The sequence below is a fragment of the Podarcis gaigeae genome, assembly GCF_964106915.1.
Source record: "Podarcis gaigeae genome assembly, chromosome: 4".
Taxonomy (NCBI): domain Eukaryota; kingdom Metazoa; phylum Chordata; class Lepidosauria; order Squamata; family Lacertidae; genus Podarcis; species Podarcis gaigeae.
In genome coordinates this window covers 79,316,406-79,338,885 of record NC_139677.1, presented here as the reverse complement: position 1 = coordinate 79,338,885, position 22,480 = coordinate 79,316,406, and the positions used below count along the sequence as shown (strand labels likewise).

General features: G+C 39.4%; 1 protein-coding gene across 4 annotated transcripts in view; it reads left to right on the top strand.

Moving 5' to 3' along the window:
* Positions 1-22,480, top strand: part of NBEA (neurobeachin) — a 344,666-nt gene that overhangs the window by 130,845 nt on the left and 191,341 nt on the right. For all 4 annotated transcript variants that reach the window (XM_083735945.1, XM_083735946.1, XM_083735943.1 and 1 more), the window contains 3 exons: positions 3,681-3,745; positions 8,892-9,000; positions 13,518-13,684. In XM_083735945.1, the coding sequence (XP_083592071.1) occupies positions 3,681-3,745; positions 8,892-9,000; positions 13,518-13,684 (341 nt within the window). The remainder of the gene's footprint in view (positions 1-3,680; positions 3,746-8,891; positions 9,001-13,517; positions 13,685-22,480) is intronic.

Genomic DNA, 22,480 nt, shown 5'->3' with positions numbered 1-22,480 from the left:
CTTTATTCATGGAGAAACAAAGAACACATAAAATTTACACCCTCCAAATAACAAGATTTGTGATATTGTCAAATCAAAAGGTGATGTTGCTTCAAGAGGTGAAAGTGTTCCATTAGTCAGGGTATTTGCTCCTAGTAGTTATGATTTATCAAGCCAGCGGTAGGGATGGGGGAGAAATTTGACTTGGTTTGAATTTTAAAGAGAATCTGTCAATTTTTCACTTTTCAAAACAATTATGAGAATGGAAGCAACCATCTTTCAAAATTCACACTTATCTGAATTTTGTGATGCAACTATTCAACCAAAAAATTGATAAGTCCTTCCATCTCTAGTCAGCAGGTCATGATATTATGATATCCATATATTTACTGACTGGGTAGGTGTCAACCTAATTAGCTGTATAAACCCTGCCAACTAGAATGCCTGAGATGCAGCTATCTTGGTGGGGGGAGGATTGATGCCACCAAAATATGATCTCCCTCGGTCAGTTGCCACGGTTCCCCCCAAATGCTCTTGAATGATGCTGCATCTCAGGCATTTTTGGGTGAGAAGATAGCCACTGAGTAATTTTTCAGTTGGACTTCACAGGGGAAATAGAATGAAAGGGAAATGGTAAGAATTAATAATACTGTTATAAATTGGATTCAGATTTTTTTTTAAGGAAGCAGTGAGAGAAATCCCTTTTAAACATGGTTCAGCAGGTCAAAAATTTCTTTCTAGAAAAATTTCTAGAAAACTCTTAGTGCTGATATGGCATTTTCCCAAAATGTCTTTCTATCCTGATATCTAAGAGTCCAAAATTGGGACATGTAATGACTTCCTGGGGATGCAGGTGGCGCTGTGAGTTAAACCACAGAGCCTAGGACTTGCCGATCAGAAGGTCGGTGGTTCGAATCCCCGCAACGGGGTGAGCTCCCGTTGCTCGGTCCCTGCTCCTGTCAACCTAGCAGTGTGAAAGCACGTCAAAGTGCAAGTAGATAAATAGGTACCACTCCGGCGGGAAGGTAAACGGCGTTTCCATGCGTGCTCTGGTTCTAAGTGGCTTAGTCACTAAGCGGCTTAGTCATGCTGGCCACATGACCCGGAAGCTGTACACTGGCTGCCTCGGCCAATAAAGCGAGATGAGCGCCTCAACCCCAGAGTCGGCCATGACTGGACCTAATGGTCAGGGGTGCCTTTACCTTTAATGACTTCCTGATCTTTATAAGTTTATGGCAATATGGATACTTGTGCCACCTTTCACATTGTGTGTATGTGTATGTATTCATTTATTTAAATTTATATCCCATCTAATTTTCAAAAGACATTCAGGGCAGCTAACAAAATCATAAAAATAAGATATAAAATAGTTCCTTCCCCTGCCAGCTCCTTTCTCCACTCTTTTATCCTCTCATGCTAGTAAAACTGAATTACTGTGTCACGAAATGAAAAAGTGTCACCAATATGAAAAGTTTGGAAAGCTCTTCTCCTCTGTGCATTGGAGGCATTCAAACGATTAGGAAACCCAAGTTACTTACAAATGAAATCATTTTTACTTATGTGTTGTTATATATAATATCTGTTTAATGCCAACTATGGATAAGTCACTGTACATAATGTTGAAGCGGCGCAGTCTCTGCCTAGAGGGCTTGAACTTTGTAACAAATGGACAATGCTCATTAGGACGAGATGTCAGAGGCTGTCAAATGGGAATTAGGTGTTGAAATAACAAATTCTGGTATTTCAGAAAGGAACATTGTTGTTTTTCATTACGCAAATACAAATTGATTAAATAATCTTATTATTATTGTATTAGTATTAGTATTATTTTTGCTTTGTTCCTGATGGATCAGGAAATTGTCACTTTATTACAACTTTACTAGCACCTGATTCACACTGCTTGGAGAAAGTTTATCACATGTGCTGTGGTTACTGGATAGTTCTGCATGTTTATGAAAACACTTGTTACATCACTAAAATGTGGGAGGGGTATGCTAAGAACATCACAAAAGGGTAGTGTTTGCAGAAGATTGATCGGCAGTGTAATGGAAGGTTAGAGAGGTGTAAATAGGTCTGAATACCTGGGTTTGAAAATCTTGGATAAAGGGGGAGATTGTATAGTGTTGGCATACAGAAATGAGCAGTCATCACGGCTACTGCATAGACACATGACTTAGTGATAGGAAGGACTTTGGGAACAAAGTACATATTCTTCAATGATTTGGCCAAACAGTTAAAAACCCTTTATGTTCAGCATATGATCAGATGGAGCTCCCCTTCCCATTGCTAGTGCTTTCCTGGAAAGGGCTGGGATGGAATGGGAGCAACACCAGGGCAGCACATGTGTACCAGGGAGACTGTTGTCTTGCCCTGCCCCAGTCCTTCCTAGGTAAACAGCAACAATGCTGGCCAGAGATTAGCGCTAACTCATCACATGTAGCTCTACTGCTTTCATTGTTATATGAAATCATATATGTCAAATAATTCTGTGTACATTGCGGCAGCCTTTGGCTATGTGCAATAAAACTGAGACTGAAATCGTATATTTTTATTTTATTATTCTTAATTTTAACTGATTTTAACATTTGTATCTCTTTTGTGACTTCATTTAACACCCCTTAGAAACTATGGGGTTCAACAATATATCAGTTGTTTAAATAAATTGAATTGCAGTACAGTGGTACCTCTACTTACGTTCATGTCCAGTTACGTATCCTTCGGGATACGTACACAGAAGTATTTTCCCGAGATTCACTGCACGCGCATGTGCAGAAGCAGTCCGTCCGGTTGCGGAAACCTCGGGATCCAACTGGAGCTCCGGAATGGATCCCATCCGCAACCGGAGGTACCACTGTTTGTTTTAAGTAATTTTTACCATGGAACGCTGCCTAAGTGTGTTGATGTCAAAATGTATTAATTTCCAGAGAGGGAGTTAATTTTTTATATTAAATGAGAAGAAAATTGTAGCAATTTTGGACTAATAGGATAGAATAGCTCTTCTAAAAGGGATACTGTCCTGCCCATTCAGCCTGGTCTGGTTTGGGCAGGAGCAGCAGAACCACGTCTCCAGAGATGGGCTACATGAGGGAGCAGAACCATCTAGTCCATTTATGCTTGTTCCACCCCTAACTTCCTCTTTGTCTGGCTGTTTCAGCACTTTTCCTCCATCAATGGAGCACGTTTTTAAAATAGGGCAATCCTGGTTGCAATGGTAGGGCTATGTGAGGAACTAGAAAAGCCAGTGCTGAACATTGATGAGTACTCAAAGGTGCCAGTATGGCGAAGGGGGATTTCCTTGTGGGTTCTTCTAGGATCTGGAGAATGGTACCCTTACTCTTGCAAAATGTTCCAAAATATATTTTATATTTTCTTTTATGACTTAGGAATTCTGAACTTCTTGCCAGTTAAATGCCTCTTTCTTTTAACAATAATTAGTCAAACATTTACATGATGCATCTTAAATTAGTAGATTGCTTTCATATTTTGCTTAAACATCTGATGCATTTTTACAATAAATACAAATTTCCAGTATGTATCATTACAATGCGATGGAAGAATGGAGACCTTGTGAAGAGCGAACATATGGTAACCAGAGAAATCCTTGTAAAACACGGATGAAATAATCTTTATACATCAAAATTAAATACTTTTGAAATTAATTGCTGCTTTTTTAAAAAAGATGGTTTATTCTTCCCCTTTAGGAATGGCAGAATTCTATACAGAAGAATGCAGGACTTGCTTTTATTGAGCTCATCAATGAAGGAAGGTAATTAATTTTAAAGCTTTTGGACAAGTAGTCATTTTGTATCTAATTCCTTTGGGTGATAATACTTTCACCATCTGCTCCAGGAAGACCAGAGGACAAAATATTTTAATTAAACAGTTTAATAGCAGGGAAGCTTTGCTTAGAAAATACTTCTCTAGTTAATACATAAAATACTGAACTCAAATGTTTATTTATCTAAGAACACCTATGCAATAGTTTAAAGTTGCTTTGAGATTTGAACCACCATCTTTAAGCAGCAAAGTCCACCCCACTCCAGATAGAATCTAAGAAACCCAATCTGCAAATCCATCTGCCGCTCCATCTGCTTTGGAGTACCCTGCACATCATATAGTAAAGTGTATTTGTGCAGTTAATGACAGAGCACTATTTTTTATCATAATTCCCTATGTTAGTTTGAGGTACTAGATTATAAAATAGATACTTTATGTATGCCAGTCCGTTGTGATGACAGTTAGAACTTTGGGTGCAATCCAGATTAATGTTTTAATTTGAATTATGTGGCATGTGACTTGCACTCTCAACTAAGTGATTTTAATGTTGATGCACCTTTTTAGTTAAGCTGCCAAGAGGACTATTTAAATTTGAGTTTGCCATATCTACGTATATTTTTGTTGACCTATTGGAGTAGTATGTGTAATCTAATCATATGGCTATATACAGAAATGAAGAAAGTATCCCTTCTAAAAAATTGTTTTTAAAGTCTATTTTTTCTGAGGGTATAAGATTAACATGGGTGAAATGTAAGATCTCAAATTTATAAAACTTAATTTACAATCACATGTGTGATACGTTTGAATAATACAGTAAGTGTAGTCAGAATGAAATATGCCACTTTTTGTAAATGTTTATAAGCTTTCTGAGCAAAAAAAAAAAATTCCTCACACTATTTTGTGTGTAGAAACAGAGTAACCTGCACTGATAAATCCCTTATATCCACATGGATTTACTGTAATCTTTGTGCCAGAGGTCAAAGACTGCACTAGAGTTTTATCGCCATTAGAAGTCTTTGGATGCAAGATCAGAACATACATTAGCTAAGCAAACAAACAAACGAAGAAAACTATCTCCCCTTTATGTCCTGGAATATACTAGGGGCTTCTAACATTTGTTAGTGGCATGATTCCTTTGCATGGTTTTGTCACATGAGACAATCAGATCTGTTGGTATATTTGATTCTATACTATAAGCACTAAACAAATCAAAATTTATTTATTGTGTGATTTTTTAATGTATGGCTACATAAATTCAGTAAATAAAATATTTTCATTTTCTTAGTTTCTGATCATTAGCTTTTTAGGGGGAAAGTTGCTGCTTTTGCTGATGTGAGCATAAATGAATGAAAACAAAATCTCTGTAGTCATATTTTTCTAACCCATAGTTTTAACCAAAATACCTAACAGATCATATGCATATAATTATTGCTAAAAGACTACTTTTTCTGTCCTGAGCTTTTGATATTGCCCTCCTGGTGGCAAAGAGGAAATTGTTATAAATATTTATTCTTCTTAATAGCTAAAGTTTGAATGCAATTCATCAATCATAGCTAGAGAATGCAATTGTGCAGTTGTCAACAATTAACAGGACATAAACAGTTGATGAATGTGCAGTAGAATTAAAGTGCTCCCTTGAACAGCCTGAAATTATAAACTGGATCATTTAAAGGAATCCAACAAAAGAGCTTTATAATTAAAACAAAGCAAGGTTAATGGAATGTAAAATTGCATATAATTACTATGCATTTATGATTGAATTTTAAATTATGAATTGAAGAACACTGCAAAAGAATTTGTGAACTGGATTTGGAATCCCTTTCCAGTTGTTATTTTAATTTCAGTAAGGTTATATAATCAAGCAAATCTTAGAAAAACCTGGCATCTTGCTTTACAGAATTAAACATTTTTGATTGCAAATTAGGCTAAACATAGAAAATTAGGGTTGGGTTTTTTTATTAAAAAAAAACCCAGTGTCAAGTATAAAATCAGTACAATGATCAGAGAGTATTCCCACAGCTTTCAGCATGCCCAGTGGATTTGTGTTTTGTTTCATTACTTCTATGAGCAAGTCATTTTTCAAACTGCCTGGGAAACCCCACAGAGTTTCTATGATTCTATGGATCAAGATCTAGATAAAGTTATAGGCGGCACTCTTACTTTAGGATATGGGCCAAGGATCCAAAGAACTACTTATTCATCAGGCAGTGTTACGCATGAAGCGAGCTCCAAGTCTGAATGATACAAGATGATGCAAAAATGGAATATGATGTATCTTCACCTGCACAAATGGGACCAACCTGTAGCCAAGTCTGTGTCTCTTATTCAGATCCAAATACATAAACCTTGTATAAACATTTCTAACTTTTCCTCTTTAAGAGCATTCTTTATCATTTTGATGAGCGCTGTAAAAGTACATTAGTTTAGATCTTTACGGTACAAATCCTGTACTAAGATGCAAGTCCTATTGAGTTCAGTGGGCTTATTTCCTAATAGGTGGGTCTAGGAGTTACTTTGAAGTTAGAAGTTTACCACTAGCCTAAAATAAATAAATAAATGTGCTAAGCATTGTTTGGGTGCACATTCTGTTTAATGTTGGTGATTTGGCCAGTGTGAAGCTCTCGGGGGCATGTGCCATGCATAGAGCTGCCCATAAAATTGAATGGAAACAGCTTTGACCATCCGGAACTTGTGTGTTCATTGATACCCGCCCATGCACCAGAGCTTCAGGATTAGGTTGTATGTGTGTATTGCAGGTATTGTGGTCCAGTAGAGGCATGTGCAATGGTGTAGTTTGCTCCAATGTCACATTTTTAGAGAAGCATAGACAGGTGACATGTAAAAAGAAGAAGGAGCTAGTTTTCCACAGACAACCAGTATGTTTTCTTAAAGGTAAAGGTAAAGGGACCCCTGACCATTAGGTCCAGTCGTGGCCGACTCTGGGGTTGCGGCGCTCATCTCCCTTTATTGGCTGAGGGAGCCGGCGTACAGCTTCTGGGTCATGTGGCCAGCATGACTAAGCCACTTCTGGCAAACCAGAGCAGCGCACGGAAACACCGTTTACCTTCCCGCCGGAGCGGTACCTATTTATCTACTTGCACTTTGGCGTGCTTTCGAACTGCTAGGTTGGCAGGAGCAGGGACCGAGCAACTGGAGCTCACCCCATCACAGGGATATTGTTGTTAGCCGCCCTGAGCCTGGCTTCGGCTGGGGAGGGCGGGATATAAATAAAATTTATTATTATTATTATTCGAACCGCCAACCTTCTGATTGGCAAGCCCTAGGCTCTGTGGTTAAACCCACAGCGCCACCCGCATCCCTTATGTTTCCTTTGGTCGGCAATATTCCTAAGAGCACCTGCCAAACATTGTAGAACAGGGCTAGGCAATGGGTGGCCCTACAGGTGTTGTTAGAACTGCAACTCCTGCCATTGTTGTTCATGACCAGTGCCGGATTTACGTATAAGCTAAACAAGCCATAGCTTAGAGCCCCACTCTCTTGGGAGCCCCCAAAAAATGTAAAGGAAAGAAAAAACTGGATATACCTTTCCAAAATATAAGATGAATAACAAATAAAATAAAACCTATATACAGCAACAGTGTTTTGTGTTGTGTAGGCTACTATGATGCAAGTAATGGGCCCCGCCTGCCAGCCTGCTCCCTAAAATATCCCAGGTTTGCTCATTTCTATATATAGGGTGCCTACATTCTGCATGGACTGGTTGCCTGGCAACATGTGCAAATGGCTTTAGATACCTATTAGGTGTATAAATTACCATATAGCATATATTCAACACAAAAAACAGCAACAATTTGTTGTTGACAAAGGACAGCTGGACATATAAAGGGCCCCATTACCTTCAGTAGCTTAGGGCCTCATCAAACCTAAATCCGGTCCTGTTCATGGCTGTGTGGACTGGAGATGTTGGAAGTCGGCATTGTTTTTTTTCTGGCAGTATGCTGTGCCGATACCCTTTTTTCTAGAAAATAGCACTGGAAGCTGGCATCCAGCAACATCTAATTGGCCACAGCTTGCCCAGCCCTGCTGTAGGATCCCAGAGTTGAATGCCTGCATTCTTTGCAATATGTTAAGAGATTGTGGCATAAACTTTGCAAACAGTGCAGGGCAGTGACTTTGAATGGCACAGTATCTGAGGCCGTACTTGAAGATAGGGCAGAAGATTGAATGGGCAGTAGTTTAAATTTGCATTTTTCGTGACAGCCAATTTTAGGCCATCATGTCTCATTATGGCACCAAAGTGCACTTTATAAAGAAGGAAGCTTCTAGTAGAGAACATTACTTTTTCTGCAGCTTAGAATTTTTTTCTGAAACGTCTTCCTTTGAAGAACAGATACACAAAGGCAGGATTTTCAAAGCACTCATCACTGGCTTAAATCTGCTTCTGCTGAAGTCTGCGATAACACATTTATTGTGTTCTGTTAGATCAGACTTTTAAGCCAGCATTAAGCACTTGCATTTCATCCAGAGAATAGAGTTGGTTTCTGTTTTGTTTAAGGGGAACGGAAAAGGAAGAAGAAGAGATGATTTCAGTCATCCATGATTTTGTATAGTGGAATTTTTAAAAGTTTGTTTTGTTCAAATTGTCATTGGCAATGAACAAAAACATATGCAATTATAAAAGGTGATATGGCATGCATCAATCAATCAATCAATCAATCAATCAATTAATAAAATTATGATCTATCCTTTGGTAAATGCTTCCAGGATGGAAATACATAACATAGCTAAAACACTGTACAAAAGAATCAAAACCAATGTCAAATATGCATAGAACTGTGAAAATCATCATTACAATACAGTAAAATAACATGTTGAAATGAGGTAAGGATCATTACAGCTGACTGAATGGTATGGAAAAAAGTATTTGGTTGCTTTCTCCAGACATACATAATCCAAATAAAACAGTTGTTTATAACAACAACTACTAATTAATTATGGTAATTATGGCAAATTATGTTGGTAGATTTTGTCTGATTTTGTAGATTTATTACCAAATTATTGTTTTTTCATGCTAATGTAAACAAATGCAGTTTCATGTATATTTACATTTTATGTATGAAATGTTTTTAATGAAGATACATTAAGACTGATTTCATTTAACTTTCTCTCTCCAGACTATTGTGTCATGCAATGAAGGACCATATTGTACGTGTTGCAAATGAGGCGGAGTTTATCTTGAACAGGCAGAGAGCTGAAGATGTACACAAGCATGCGGAATTTGAGGTAAGTCCGGCAGCTGATAAAACTCTGATTTTTCTGTTTTCATTCAGCTAGCATTTACACTGTAGCCTTTCCTTTCCTCACTTCCCACTTTGAGGTCCTCATAGCTCCCCAAATCTGATCCAGAGGGCCACCCCACATGCTTACAGAATGAGACTTCCTCATCCTTTCTTGCCCCCTGTAACTCCCTACACACTCCTCAAATCCAATCCGAACAGTTTCCAAACCTCTTCAGAGCAGATTTTGGGAGCACATGGGGCTGCTGGGGAGAACAGAGGAAGGGGAAGCCCACTCACATGTTGTGGGATACCACCCTGCGACATTACACTCTACTTGAATAACTGATAATTTAGTCATATAATTCCAATGATTGCATTTGCACCTTCCTCTTTTCAAAAAACACTAGTTTTTTATTTTGAAAAACGCTGTGAAAAGTCATTTATTTAGACTTTTGGTGCACTCTGATACTCTGAAGGCGGTCCCACTGAATTCAATGAGGCTTCCTCTCAGGCAAGTAGTTTTAACTGGGATTATCAATGCAATGGGCATTGGTGCACGTGTGCCCACCAGTGCCTTTCCTTCTGCACACAGCAGCCCTTCCTCACCCCACCCTTTCCTACATTGCAGTTAGGCCTTGAAAGAAGCCTTGTATTGTAGCCAACAAAATACATTGTCAATCCTATGCGATGTGGGTGTTCGAAGGGGTCACAGCCGAGGAGGGAAGGCTTAACTCACCTGTCCCCAGCTATGATTCACACAAACCCCACAAATACCCCTGTGCCGCAATTAGACTTGAAATATTTTTTTTATTTGCTACATCACCCCTCCCTCTCTGTAATTAGGCTCGCATATTGGTTCCAATAAAATATTTTGGTTACAGAATCATAGAACTGTAGAGTGGGAAGGGAGCATGTGGAATGCAGGAATATTTTGCCCAGCTCATTGTCCCAAGAAGGTTGGAGCTCCTTGGTTAAAGGTTTGCAACCTTAGGCTGCAATTCTACGCACACTTACTAGGTAGTAGGACCTGTTAAATACAGTATAATTTATTCCTAAACCAGGCTTCCTTAACCTCAGCCTTCCAGATGTTTTTGGCCTACAACTCCCATGATCCCTAGCTAGCAGGACCAGTGGTCAGGGATGATGGGAATTGTAGTTTTAAAACATCTAGAGGGCCGAGGAAAAGGAAGCCTGTCCTAAACTGATGTACTGTCACTATTGAGGCACTATTGGGTCACACTAACTTTCAACCACTGGAGGAATAGCAATAATCTATCATGAAATGTCACATAAGATCAAGGATAGAGAAGGGGGGGGGGTTGTGTGTGAGATGAGGTTTATTGGCAACATTTGGCCAGCTCTCTTCACTGCATCTTTCTTACATGGTTTTGTTCTTTTCTGCATAGATTGAAAACAGAACTTTCCCTGATATTTTCTTTCTCAGTATATATAACCTTTACTTTATTCTGTCATCTGAGACAGCAGTCACTTGTCATATGGGATTGCAACAAATTTATTACGAAGCATATTCTGGATATTTTGAGTTTAGGTATTAAAAAAAAATCACATTTGCAATTAAGTGTATGTCAGAGTGAGGTTTCATATTGCTTCAACAGTAAATAACATTTGATATTTATCAGAGCATCATGCAGTAAACCAAGATGACAGTAGAAGATTGAGTTATCTGCCCTTTGAAGAATTTGTTGCGGTATACGATCTGTCAGAACCGTAGACAAAATGAGAATATTCAATTAGCTTCCAGCTTCAGTTAGCAAATACAATTTAGAATATTAACCAAATTCCCTTAAGGGAAAAACCTAAGTCAATTTTATAGTAAGCAAACCAAGATCTTTCTCAAATGTGAGATTCTTCAAATTTTTCTGTTATCTTGCTATTTCAAAAATACGATACTTTGGACAGGCAGTATAAACCTGTTATTTGAATTAATATTAAGAGAAGTATTCAAATAACCATAGTTAGAGATGGACTTCTAGGCATACTTCTGAGTTACAGACTTGTGTCCCCAGAAAACCTGTTCCAGAAAATTAGGAGTAGCTGCACAGAGAAGGAGAAATCTGGAATTATCTTGATGCACCCTTAGTAGCCCTTGGACGCACATGCATATAATTCTTTGAGTCCCTGCCTAAAAGGGTAAGGCATGTGATTATGACATTTCTAAAGTACAGTACAGCCACATTTCAGATGCTTTTGATCTTTATATTTGTTTCTGTTTCTACATTCGTGCATGCATTTTTTAAATGAAAAATCTGCTAGATACATAAGACTCAATTTCATATTTATTACTTATTTTGCTTCTGTTTTTGTTAACAATTACTCACCGCGTGAAAATCTTTTTAACCAAGTAATACAGTTAAATGTATCCTTTTCACTAACCTTCCTTTTCAATGTTGTAAAGGTACAAAATCTGTGTGGTTTGACATAACTCTAGCTGTAGAAACTCTCATTTCGTAAATGTTATTGAGAAAGTCCAATTACTGTATTCTAGAACCACAATTTCCACAGTTAACATTCATTCATTCTGTTAGCTTCTGTAATTGCTCAGAATGAAAAATGAACATTTGATTTAACTGTCCAATGAGCTGATGAAATATTAACCTCATTACAGAAGAAGATCATTGTACTAATTGGTGCTTCTTGGTACAAGAAGATAAATTGAAAAAATAATTAACCCCATAATGTCTGTGCTCTCAAAATAAATTTAGCTAAACTTTTAGCATTACATAATGGGTAGAATATGCAGGATGCACAAATATATTTGCATGCATGCACACATATACAAAAGCACACACACTGCTTAGTATATAGATATAGTTTAATGATTGATCAGTAGGAAGTAAACTTGGTTCTATTCTCCAGTGTTCTGCCAATGGCCATTTACTGGTGCAATGCTGGGGAGAGGTGGTTTGCGGTGTGGGCACAGCCTGGCAGGGACCATCTTTCCTGCCTTGCACAGCCATTGGAAATGCGCATGCCTCCCTCCATGGCCTCATGAAACACTGGGAACTGGCTGTTTATTATGGCCAATGAGAGATGGGCTGGGTAGCTTGGCTGCAGTGCCAGACCTGGTGGATGCAATTCTCAGTCAAGCCCACCTATATTTCATATAAGGAAAATGCGCTGGAGCCTCCCAGCTCAGTTCATTATGGGAATTCTCACTCTTCCACCCTGCATTGTTTGGGCCTGCCTGAAGGTGAGCAGGAATGGAATACTTGTTCGCCATATTCAACACCAGGGAAGGAACCCTGAGGATCATCTAGTCTGGTGGTTTTCACATCTAGTCTGGTCACATCTTTTTGGCTGATAAGGCACTGATTTGGATCCTTAGCCCATTGGGTACCCTGCTAAAGGGGTCCAGGAGGTGGTGTCTCTGTTCAGGAGACACTAGGCACAGGGCCTGATTGGACATAGGAGCCTCCCAAATTGGCAGTCCTAGTGGGATTGCTCTGGTTTGATATACGTTATAGGATGACCCTTAACTCAGGGTCGACCCAGCCAAAATAATCAGCAGGTGGGCTGGTTGATCCTACTTAAGCAGTGCCTCTGCCATAGCCTACTGACATTTATAATCAATAAAGTTTTGGCCTATTTTCAGCCAACACCAATGTCCTGTGTCTTTATTTTCTGGCTCTCTCCTCATACTTGTCATGTGAAATACTGCACTTGGGTCCACAATGAGTGCTTAACCTTACTTTTATTAAATTGTAATCTCGTGTGGGTGTTAAACTGGTGCTCAGCTCAGATTGGGCATTCATATACAAGCTGGAGCCTCCACTCTTTGTGGCTCTCAGCTAGCTTATTTGCACATCCTCTTGAGTAACCTCATCATCTCCTCTGCTCCTGTTAGGGGAGGTATGTGGTGGGACCAAGAGCCAGCCAGGAGACCAGGCAGCTGCTGTGGGGATCTATCCTGGGACAAGAGTATCCAGATTCACTGGCTTTGAGAGATCACTAGCAGGGTGGTGATCTGTTGAAGGGTTCTGTGCTGCCCCTTGCTCTTCTGGGGAGACATCAGCTTTGAAGTTTGAACAAGAGTAAATTCTGATTTACTCAACAGTCACCAAATGTTGATACTACAAGACACCATGGGTTCCCGCTATGTGAATATACTGGAGCAAACCTCAGGTTTGTGCCAGGGGTGCACCATCCCCCATGATACAAGGTGAGGCAATCACCTTGGGGGCAGGATCCACAGGGACAGCTTCTGAGGGCCAGGGACCAAGAGGGACTGCATGTGATGTGCAACTGGCTGCAGCTGGATGGTCAAATGAGCATATATCACAGACCCCTCTTGGGTTAGAAGAGGTATCTCACTGCTTGCACTCTTTTTGGATCCATTCTATGGATCGCATTTAGCACAAAGCAGGTTTATTAAGCAAATTTCACTGTACTTCATTTATGTAAATATTATAGTGAATGCTTTTAAAAAAATAGCAATTGTGGAACATTCAGCCACTTTCCAAAACTGCCTACTGAAAAAAGAAACATGCTTTCCCTTTCTAGTCACAGTGTGCCCAATATGCTGCTGACAGAAGGGAAGAGGAGAAGATGTGTGACCATCTTATCAGTGCTGCCAAGCATCGAGATCATGTTACTGCGAATCAACTGAAACAGAAAATACTGAATATCCTAACAAATAAGCATGGTGCTTGGGGAGCTGTCTCACATAGGTATGTTGTTAATCATCGTAACATAATTATATGCTTCTGAACTGGTATTTTAAATGGATGTGTCATGTCTTTATAGTGAGCAGTCGAGACTGTAATGTAATTCACCAGAATCCGTTCCTGATCATACAGCTCATCCTGTGTTATAGGCATATTCTGGTACTGAATGGAATCTTATATTTAGGTTGTCTGCTATCAGATGAGGAGTCTGCTGTCAGTTGCTGGGTTTTGCACTCAGAAACTCTGCTGCCATCATTTATTTTATTTATAAAGTGAATGGTCCAGTCATCATGGCAGTGTCTCAGAACCAAAAGTGGCCTTTCAGTGTCTTGCAAAATTCATTGTCCCTGCTTCCATGGCAAATATCTCCTGGTAGTTCCTTTGTTGGGTCACGCCAGGTCACCCCAAATAATTCATTTTTTGAAACATGAATCATGGAAGCAGAAAGAATTATGAAAAATAGTATGTGTGCATGCAAACACATAAACAGTTTATTGTTTATTATAATCACACAATTTAAGAGCCAAGAAAAAGAAAAAAATCTGTGGTGTGTTGGTATATAGTTGGCCTTATAGCATAGTTTTACCATTTTATTTTTCCCTTTGTGAACTAAGTATTTTTATCAGGTTTTTTTTGCACCAGTTTCACTTTTGTTCTCCTTCTCTCTTTTCTTATTGGGTCATAGTAATACTTTGAGAATGAGATTATTTGGTTTTGATTTTTTGTCCAGCACTTGTGGCATAAGCTTTTATAAACCTCACTTAACTTCACTAGATGAATGAAGTGTTATCCTGAGTTGGCAGTACAAATATACATGGGGTAATGATTTCATTTATTTCCTGTTTTTTATTTCCTTTTCTGCATTTTATTTACTTCCGACTTTTGTCTGTCTGTCTATCAGTCTATAGATAGATGTATGGATGAACAACCTTGGAACTCAAGATAACACTTCTTTCATCTGGTGAACTGTAGTTCACAAATGCTTATGCCATAATGTATTTTTTTAAATCCTTTAAGATGCCACAAGATTCCTTGCTATAGTTACAATGGACTTAATAGAATACTGGTGCAGTGAAGAGAACCAGTGGGTTAGGGTTATCTCTGAATATAAACTTTATAAAATGGACAGAAGATGTGTATTAGGGATTGTATCAAAAAAGAGCATAAGAAACTTACTGGGGACATACTTTAAAAAGGGTAACAAAGAGTCTTGTTAAATTGAAAGAGGGAAAGAGGGCTAAATATCTTCAAAATGCTTGGAGATTAAGGGAAAACAGTTTCCTCTGAAAATGAAAGTATTGCCCAAACAATAACAAAAAGGGAAAACTCTGGCAAAAGAAATGTAAGCTGGAGAAAAGTGAAGGAAGAATTTGAAGACTATAAATTGTATCATTTTTTAAAAAAAGAAATAGTACCAGTAGGAGGAGTCATTTCCTGATAACAGTGAAACCTCTATCTCTGCCAAAATCCAAAGTTTTATGGAAGTTCATGTTCTCCAGTTAGGATGGTAGCCTTTTATTGATATGGGCTGGTAATATGAATCTGCATTTGTGGAGTGAAAAGATAATGTTTAAACAATGATTAAAAGGAAATGATTAGAGACAACACAGCTGTAAAGAAAGGAAGTATAGATCATGAAAATCCTAAACAAACAGCCATCAGAATGACACAAATAAATAAAACAGTAGGCAAAGCTATCCTAAGCAGGACATGATGTTGAATGGAGAAAAAGCTGTCAAATAAAATGTCAGCTGAAATGCATGGTGCCAGATAAAAAGAGAAAATAAAAACTGAAGCAACAGGAGTGATTCTAGCTCAAATGATAAGGTTAAGTAAACACCAACTAAAAGTGAAACTGGATATTGAATGGTAGACATGAGAAATAATAATATAGAAAGGAAAGACTTTAGAAGGGAGAGGGGAAATGGGGGTGGGGAATGATAAAAGAGCTATACGATAATGAAATGAACAAACCTTTGAAACAAAGAGATTGAGACAGGACTTGCAGCAATTCAAACCAGAGGAGAAAGTATTCCTAGAAAATACGTATTTCAACATCAAGGACATGAAAAGTGATTATCAAGTCATGGTAATTAAGTATGGTATGGGGATATTTAGATTAATGAAGCAAGAAAGCACATGAAATGATTGGAACAATCTACAAGTGTACTTCTTTCAAAAGGTTTGTTGTTATCTGCTAACACATCAATTTAACTCCTTGTAGTACATTTTAAATGATTCGCAGAATGCGTCTGCTAAACATTAAAACAATGATCCTAGCAAGTTATTTCAACTGAAAAGCACAGAGTTCAAAGATTATACTGAAACTCAACATTATTGATTTCAGAAGGAGTTTTGATTCCCTTTCTCACTTCCAAAACAGGTATTTTATTTAAGACAAACGAAACACAGGTACAACTTCACCTCCTAAAACAAAAAGTGATTTCAGGTAATATCGAGGAAGAAATTGCATAACATCATTGAGTTGAAAGGGAGTTTTAAAGTCATCTGGTTCTTCCACTTCCATGTAAAATGCAACTACACTATGAAATTCCTTCAGTGAGGGGGGACCCACCACTTCCTGAGACAGTTTGTCCCACTTTCTAATAGTTCAGAGCTAGGAAGTTTCCTCAAACATTTAGTTGAATGCTGCTTCCTGCAGTATCTGCCTATTGGTTCTTATCCCACTCTTCCGCATCAGAGTACAGATCTCCATCTTCTGCCCGACAAACATGTATGTATGTAAATACCATTGCCCATGTCTTCCTTTCTCGAAACTAAGCTTGGTTTCCTGGTTCCTCACCCTCCTGGCCACCCTCCTCTGGACATACTCCACTTTTCCATTGACCTTCTTAAAATATGGCACCCAGAGCTGGATGCAGTACTCCAGATGCAACCTGAATCGCACAGAACAGAGTGAAACTATGACATCTCATGATGTCATAGCCCTAGGCTTCTCTTATGCAGCCTACACTGCTTGCTCATGTTCCGAGTCACTAAAACTTCTAGATCCTTTTCACACCTACTGCTTTGAAGTCAGGTCTTCATTATTCTGTACTCATGCCTTTGATTTATCTTCATTTTCCTTAAATACAGGACTTTGCATTTATCTTAATTGATGTTCAATGTGTTTATTTTGCCCAGTCTTTCAGCTTCTCAATATCATTTGGATCTAATGCTGTAAGCTTTCCTGGCCCTCACTCAAACTCAGGTTTTTGTTTCTGCCAGAAATTTAAATATGTACATCTAAGCGTTACAATGGTTAAAGTGAAAGTAGGTGAATTGCATGGTTAAGCACAAGCTGAGATGTTGATCCAACGAGTGACAAACCCTCTGTCTCTTCCTTTGAAGAACAGGGTGGGCATAAGCTTTCACACAGCGAACAATAAGTTGGTCTGGGCAAGCAAACAGATGCTTCCCAGAGTGTGCTAGACCTTTGAGACTTGTTCGTGCCAGTGCTGGCATCTCCATGTATCCAAATTACTCTCAGGCATCTCCTCAGGAGAAAGCTCCTCACTGACAGGAATGACAGGAGGAGCTGGCAGCATGGGCAGCAGCTATCCCGTTAGGGTACTAAAAGTGTTTGAAAACACAGGAGTGGGACACCTGTCTGGCAACCCACTTGAACCTTCTCCAGGATCCATCTCCTGATTCTCTCAATCACCAGCCCCTCCTTCAGCTGAGACATTTCTTGAGGGCCCAAGTTCACCCCTCCCCTTGGTTGTCTAGCTCCAGCTCCTTGATATCCTCCCCTTCCTATTCAAGATCCTTCCATGACATCTCCACAGAGCTCATGACATAAACTATCCCTCCCAGCTCCATGTTATCTGCAGATATTGATAAGCACTCCCTATGCACCCTCATCCAGGTCATTTATAGAAATGATGAACAGCACATGGCCTAGACAAAGCTCTGTGGCACTCCACTTGGGACGTCACTCCAGGTTGACAGAGAGACATTAATGAGCACTTACTGGGTATAGTAATTTAACCAGCTGTGAATCCTATTAACCATAACATCGTTCAGCCCACATTTTACCATCTTCTCAGCAAAAATTCTCAGTGCATAATTTTACTGTATAATAAAGAAATTAGAAAATCAGGAAATGGGTGCTTAGTTTCTGTATCAATTTGCATTTAGGATTAATTACATGATTAGCTTTAATTGTACTCAATATTAAGGAGATGAAGAGAGGATGTGGTAGTTGAGGTGAGGTGAGGTGAAGTAGGTGGTGGGCAGCAGTGCATTTTCTCCTATGTATTATTCCCTCTGCATACTCATTCCCCTTATTATTTTAAGGTGCTGAGTTAAACACTTTGCTGTTTAAACAGAATTGGGTAGTACTTTTAACCGATTTACCAATTCATTTCACTGCTCTTTAATTTTGTTGCTGGCGATTCTGCCTCTTTCATCTTAGAAGTTACTCATCCTTTATATCTTCTTTTAAAATACATTGTATATTGCTTCCAAAACTCTGCTTATTAGGCAGGACATCAATACAGTGGTACCTTGGGTTACAGACTCTGCTAACCCAGACATATTGCTTCAGGTTAAGAACTTTGCTTCAGGATGAGAACAGAAATCATGCTCCGGCGGCGCGGTAGCAGCGGGAGGCCCACTAGCTAAAGTGGTATTTCAGGTTAAGAACTGTTTCAGGTTAAGTACAGACCTCCTGAACGAATTAAGTACTTAACCCGAGGTACCACTGTACTTTAAATAGAGTAGTTTTTTTATGTAAAGAAGCTTCTTAAGCACATCCAAAATCCAATTTCTAGGCCCAGTTCAAAGTTCTGGGTTTAACCTATAAAGCCTCATGTGGCTCAGGACCACAATACCTCAAGGACCACCTCTCCCACATACGAAGTGACCCAGACACTGCACTCAGCTTCATGTACCGCCTCCCTGAGAGGTCCGGAGGGTGGCAACAGGAGAAAGGGAAGTTCTCCTGCACTGGCAGATGCTCAAATTCTAGCTGCCATTTGTTTAAGTACCATGTGATTGTAGCTTGGACACTAAACATTTTTAATCTCCGCACTTTGTGGAAAAAACCTTTGCTTTTAGTGAAAAACTGGGGGTTCAATGTATGTGAAAGAGACTTCTGTTGGACGGAAGTAGTGGGATTTGTTGCAAGAAGCTCAACAGCATCTCAAAAGACCTTGTGAGCAGTTCCATATTGAACTACCGCATCATAAATCTATCAGACTAAATTGACTGAACCCAGTCAGAAAAGAACAGCCAGGAACATGGTGTGTGTCAGTCAAGAGCAAAATTAAATCTGCTTCTTTACAGATTTAGCTCAAGATGACTCTCATTGGAATGGATGAGAACAACAATGGTGGTTCTGTAAAATTGAATGTATAACAGAACTTACTGTGGAAGACTTTTGCTTATATCAGTGGTAGGCAACCTAAGGCCACAAGCAGCCCACGGGGGTCGTTTAACCGGCCCACGGGCCACCCCCAAACCGAGCCACCCGCTCGGCGAGTCCCCACGCGCTGCGCTAGACCATCACAGCATGGCGTGGAGACTCGCTTCCGTAATGCTGGAAATTACGTCTGCACATGCTGAGACACCGGAAATCATGTCTGCGCAGACGCCGGAAATTGCGGCTGCATGCGCTCACACACACACACACACGCAATCTGGCCCACAGAGCGATCTCCACTGTAGTGAACTGGCTCAGGCTTATATGTTTGTTTGCTTTAAAAATGTATATGCTACTTTTCACATAAAATATCAAAGTGGTTCACAATATACACAGATCAGTAAAATAAATAAATAACAAAAGCACCCAGATGAATAATCAGTGCATAGTACAGAAACTACAGTAGCCAGAACCAGGAAATTTATAATATCAGCAGTCAGGAAATACTAGAGAAAATAGGTAAGTCTTCAACTCTTTGTTGAAGTACCTCACATTGGTAATCTCCTGATTTCCATGGAGAACTCATTCCACATAGCAGGTGCCATGATAGAGAAGGCCAACCTCTGCATCCTGACCAACCATTCCTCAGTAGCCTGCAGTGCAGTCATCCATAGTCCACAGTGACCTGGGTAGATTATGTGGAAAATAACTGAGCTCATAGATAGTCTAATTCCAAGGGGCTCAGGAATTTATGAGGTTATCATTGCATGGTAATAGTAGATAAGCTATCTCTGTTCAGCAATGGTCATAGCAGCATAAGAGCTTAAGCTGCCAACTTCTGCTCCTCGCAACTGAGATACAGCTACAGAGATGGATCCAGGATCACCCCAAAACAATACATCTGCCCTTTCAGAGGGAGTGCGGTTATATCTAGGTGAAAAATATCATTTCTCACACCATTGCTTTTGAAACTCTAGTCGCACACAAGTGTCTAATTCATTGCCAACTTGCACATTTTTGGTGTCGTCCATGAGCTTGGTTGAGATATAACCTATTCACACATTTGAATCTCCAGCTGAAGTCCTGTTCTGGATTCTGCTGAATTGTAAATGATCATGCAGAAGTATCTTCTTAAATGTAGCAGCCAAGTTTTTTAAATTCCTTCCCGCTTAGGCTTGCAACTATTGTAAGAAAGGGTTTATTGTTCAGCAGACTTTCATGGAGTGGTTTGTTGGGTTCTGGGTCTTGGCCTAAGTGCACAGTTGGTGACTGACTGACTAGTGGGAATACTAGTGTACGTACACAAAGCTGACTGAGTACACACAAAGCTGATTTTCACTAGGAATGAGGTAGGAACAGAAATTCCCCTTCTCCTTTAATTAATTGAGCGTTAAAAGTCACTGCAACCCTCATTCATTGCAACTGTAGAAATTCATTGAACATTTACATGAATTAAATAATATTTTATTTGGAGTATTCTTCATTAAATTTCTATACAGCCCTTCATCTGAGGATCACAGAGCAGTTTACAATTTTTCAATAGTTTACATGTTTTGCACGTGGAATTTTATTTCTGGATATTTAATAGAAGAGCTTCCTGTTAGTAATGTGTGCTTTTGGGTAATCTTTTTTGGAAACTACATAACATAGAAAAGTTTTTAAACTCTTTAAGAAAAGCAATAGGCAAAAAAGAATTTACCCCCCCCCCCCCAAATGATGCATTATTTCCATGACCTAAGTGCTATGTGGCAGCAGCTGAGCTGTACACTGTTTTTAATGCTACATTAACTTTTCCATTAATGCTGCTGCTGTAAAATATTAAGCCCTTAAGCAATATAAATCTGCTGTCTGATTTTTGTTGCTTGATACATTTTCTATAGTTGCTTCTTAAAATCATCACCCTTGTGCTTTCTGTGAGGAGGTAGCTTTCCTTTTTGTTGTGATGTTAGGTTGGCTGGTACCTGGAGCAAAGGAGTCTTATTAACATTTCCAGAATAAATTCCGTATCAGTTGATTAAGGATCATATAATCAAATGAACCTGCCCCATAAGCACATACAGTGGCCACTGGTAAATTATTCTTATTTGGAAAGTCAATGTCTTCTCATTCTAATCTTACATTACAGTGCACATCATGGGCTCTGGAAATATGCAGCCACATGAAACCATTATCACTGAAACACATAGTGATGACACATTTTCTTATATTTCCCAATGAAGGATGGCCAGCAGCCTTTTATATAATAATTATAAACTACATTTTTTTACTTCACCCCTGGAGGTGCACTTCTCTTGGGACAGGTGGATGCCCACAACATTTTTATCCCACTTTTCAGACCATTATTGTCTTCCAAAGCGGTTAATACAAGAAGAGACACAGGCCCTGCCAGCAAGCTTACAAATGAAAATTGCAATACACACAATTGAAGGGAATGTAGGGCAAAGGTAGAATGTTGAACTGCAACGAATTGCCAGTTTGGGCCAGAGTGACCTTTTCTTGTTGATGTTCTTGCTTCAGTCACAGTTGGTGGCTCTTCTTTCTTTGGCCGATGGATGGGACCAAAGTGTCCTTTCTCCTTGTTTCTGCAGCCTTGGGAAGCTGTCAGTTAGAGCTGAGCATCTTTTCTGTCAGGGAGTGGAGAAGAAACATCATGCTCTTTCTTTGACATCAGAACATAAGAAGAGCCTGCTGGCTAATAAACTATTTTCTTCCACTCTGTCATAGAATTGTAGAGTTAGAAGGTGAACCCAAGGGATATCTAGTCCAACCCCCTCAGATGCAGAAATCACAGCTTATTTATAGCTATTTATACCTTTATATCTATTGATTTGTGGAAATGTGATTTGTACATGAAAATTTGATTTCTATATGTGCTGTGTCTCTGTACATTTTTTGCCATTTGGCCATGAGTTGAAGTTACGTAGCCATAGATGATGCTCTAGGGCAGCCTTTCTCAACCTGTGGGTCCCCAGATGTTGTTGAACTACAACTCCCATCACCCCTAGCTAGCAAGGCCAGAGCTCAGGGATGATGGGAGTTGTAGTGCAACAACATCTGGGGACCCACAGGTTGAGAACCGCTGCTTTAGGGTAACATTCCCCAGACATCCATAGTTCACATGGAACCAGACTAAAATATAAAAAAATGCATTTAAAACAGCAAGTCAGCAGCTGATTATGTTAGCACATTTTGACATCTAGAGAAGCCTGGGTAAATACACACCCAACAGATGAAGTTGCTTGAACCTCCCAAGAGTTGGTGCTATAACAGAAAGGGCCAGTTTTGAAAGGCTTCCAATGGCAATTTGTTGGCTGCAGTCTCCTCTGATTATTCTAAAGGTTGTTTTGGCCTACAGTAGTAGAGGTGGTCTGCTAGTTATACTGTACCCATATTGTTCAGCACATTATATGTCAATCATGAAACTGTGAGCTTGG